At 29.4% G+C, this 3,519-nt stretch overlaps 1 protein-coding gene across 2 annotated transcripts in view; it reads right to left on the bottom strand.

Moving 5' to 3' along the window:
- LOC106683752 (uncharacterized) overlaps nt 1-3,519 on the bottom strand; it is a gene marked incomplete in the record, with an annotated part of 156,523 nt that overhangs the window by 1,962 nt on the left and 151,042 nt on the right. For both annotated transcript variants that reach the window (XM_024359746.2, XM_067044679.1), the window contains 1 exon segment: nt 1-147. In XM_024359746.2, the coding sequence (XP_024215514.2) occupies nt 1-147 (147 nt within the window).

Here is a 3,519-nt window from a genome sequence, read left to right on the forward strand (position 1 = left end):
ATAATGATGTTATTTTTGATAATTGGAATTGGCCTGTCTACATAGAGTTTTAACTTTTCTTTAGAACTTTCTAGAAGAGGTGGAGGAGGTGGTATCTTTCTTCGAAGCCATGGGTGAGACAAACACTCGCCAGCTGTTAAACGTGCCCTGAAAATATGACAAAGACCCCTGTTAGCAAGCAAGCAAAACCAAACATTTAGTTTTAAAAGGAAAGTTTAAAGAAGTATTTAAAGGCATGTTAATAAAACAAGTTAGTGAGGAATTAATTTTCTATTAAATTCAAACCTTCCTTTTCAAAAAAAGAATTCTTATTCTACAGATTTTTTTTTTTTTCAATTTGTGATATGTTAATAATTAAAACTTTTAATAACCTCTCACATAACTGAAACAAAGAAAATTATTAAAATAATAAAAAGTTTCATTATGATGAAAATATCAACATTCATATTTATGAGGTTTCAAAGTAAAAAAATGGAATTTTTATTTTCGTTTATTTCCTTACTTATCAAATCAATAGTTGTTTCTTTTAATTACATCTAAAATATAAATATTATTAACTCACTATATCATTTTAAAAAGTAAACAATATTTAAACGGGTAAAGAATGTAGTTTCAATGATACATAATTATATCTCTTTCATAAAATATTCTATACATTGCAACATACAATTGTATTTATATTACCTTTAGTTTTAATGAAAATTATTGGTATAACACATTAAAAATTGGCTAGTTGATAGAACAGTCAATGGGTAATAACCCCTCTTAAATAAATAATTTTATTTTCCACAGAGTAATAAACTTCATTATTAAAATGTTGGAAAAAGCTTTATTAATACAATACCAGTGTATTATGAATATATCAAATTAAGTCTATAATCTCATTATAGTGTTATTATTATTGTGAATTTTATGTAAGTATAAATTTTACTCTCTCTATATACATCTATATATAGGGTGGCCCAGTATTCAGGTTCATGTCTCCCCTTAACCGCCACATTGTTTGAAATTTTAATTTTCTTTTCTTTTGGTCATAACATTTCTTGTAGTCTATTTTTTGATGGTCTTACTGATTTCCTAACCATCTCCAGAACAGCTAACACTGGCATTTCCAGTGGAATGGAATACATTTTTTAAGGGATTCTGATAGTAAATCAGATTTTAAGACAAATTTATATCCCCCATCATAATTGAGGTTTTGTTATGACAGTCACTTTACTATCCTAGACCAGTTGAAAAAACTCAAATTATGATGGCGGATTCTAATTGGAAATTGTATTCTAAATAAATTTTGGTCTATGTTTTTGATTTTCTGCACTGTTCATGGACAATTCCTATAGTAGTTTCTATGATCATGTTGAGTGAGCTAAGCACCCATCCTAGGTTGGTGGCTGCCAATGAACTACTCAGCATAAGGTAATATTCTGTCTATAATAAATTAGATTGAAGTCAGGTAGTAGTAGGGAAATTGCTTATCTAATTTACTTTCTAATAAAGAAGGCAGATAGTGGCTAATGTCTTTTCCCCAGTATCTCCTCTTCCTACTACAAAGTGAACATAAGTTTACATAGAATTTTCTTTGCAGTATCTCCATTAAACTTTATATATATATGTACATGTATCTGAAACGGTGTAAGATTTTAAGAAGTAAAGTTAGAAAAGGTTCATATTTATACCCAAGAATACTGATGGGATTCTAAAATCTGTTTATCATTCTAGGATGCTTATTGGCAGGAATATCTGAATCAAATCATGATCATTAAATCAAGGAAGATCTGGAAATGGAGCTACTTGATAATGATGAATTGGGAAGGGCATAACAAAACTTATAAAAAATAACAAGGATCCAGGGGCTGATAAGATGTACCTTGATCTTTTAAGGTTCAATACATTGATCTTTTACAGTGTAATAGAGATATGGCAAAGAAAATTTTATGTATATATATAATATCATTTTGTAAAAATTATATAATATAATTTTTTCTGTTGGCTCTACAGATCTTGTAGATCTTCAGCCGCCCAAACCAGCCTTCTCCACATCTGCCTACCTTGGGCTACTGCTTTCCAGTTTGCTGCATGTAGCTCTTTCACATCTTTGTTGATTCTGTCTATCCATCTGGTGTTTGGGCTCCCACATGGTTTCTTGCAGACTATACTGTACATACATTGCTGTGTAGAGGCGTCCTAATAGATAGCTTGGAGCCAAATGTCCAGCCTATTTTAACCTTCTTGCCTTTATATCATGAAATATTGACTGACCAGTCTCTGCAAGCAGTTCACTGATCCAGATATATATATATATATAGAACTAAAATATTTAAATGCTTCTTTTTAGCCCAATTCACTACCCAATGCGATACTGTGATTCTTTATCTTCTAGTATTTACCACACTTCTTCTTTATCCTCATCCAAATCTCTTCTTTTCCATCAACTTCACATATCCAAAAAAGATGTTCTTCAATCATGACATCTTTATGTAAGTTCAATTAGAAGTGAATTATTGTTTTTATTATTTAAGGTATTACCTAATGAATTAATTCATTATTCTGTATTAACTATAGTAGACTACTTCTTGGATCAGAGTTTGTAAATATTGTTGTCTAACAATACTCTGATCATTGATAAGTTCTATTGCAACCCAAAGTAACTATGGTTAGTTGGTATTATTCTTATCCTTATATCTTATGATTTATAATTATTGCTGTAATAAAAGAACTTTGATAGATCAACTCAGATATTTAATCCAACTTGAACTGTTAAACCTACATTACAAATATTTAGTTTTATTTAGTAGATAGTTCAAATGTTCAGCATCTGCTTCAAGGAAAAGAAAGGCTTCCACAAGTTTTATTCTTTTTATGATATCCATATGTAAGTAAGTATATCCCGACAATTTACCAACCTATTTCCAATTTTTCTTGTGCCCCAAATTTTTGAGCTCTAAATTGTTTAAAGACTAAATGAAATTTAAGGCATGTCAATACATCACTCTCCCTCAGTCCTCTTCATAAATAAAAAAAATTGTGATCCCAGTCCCAAAGGTAAAACCATGCATTCTATGTCTATCAATGTGAGCCTAATTATTTTAATCATTTTTTTTTTAGATGTACAATAATTTAATTGTTTAATGTTATATATTAATTCAATATTTTGAATCTATAGTTTATTTTTGAGAGATAAGCCTACCATCCCTCAAAACTTTTTAAAATCATACGAAAATCCCAAATTTTTTTGTATAATCAGATAGTATATAATTAAGTAGAGTATCAGCAGCAAAAAAATGTGTAAACTTCTCCCTACCTATCTGGGTCTCCCTTTTTTCTCATAATAGTTTCCCATTTGATCACAGAAGATTGGCGAAATCTCTCAAAGAACAATTACATATTCTTCAACTGACGTCTCAGTGCCTTGAAATGAACTTTTTTTAGTTTTTTACAGCAAGTTTGTGGTATATTACATAGTTCATTATAATATAATGATGCCATGATATAGAATATAATTTTAAAATTAGAATTTAT

This window comes from Halyomorpha halys, unplaced genomic scaffold (genome assembly GCF_000696795.3).
Source record: "Halyomorpha halys isolate HHAL.00 unplaced genomic scaffold, Hhal_1.1 Scaffold513.1, whole genome shotgun sequence".
Lineage (NCBI taxonomy): Eukaryota > Metazoa > Arthropoda > Insecta > Hemiptera > Pentatomidae > Halyomorpha > Halyomorpha halys.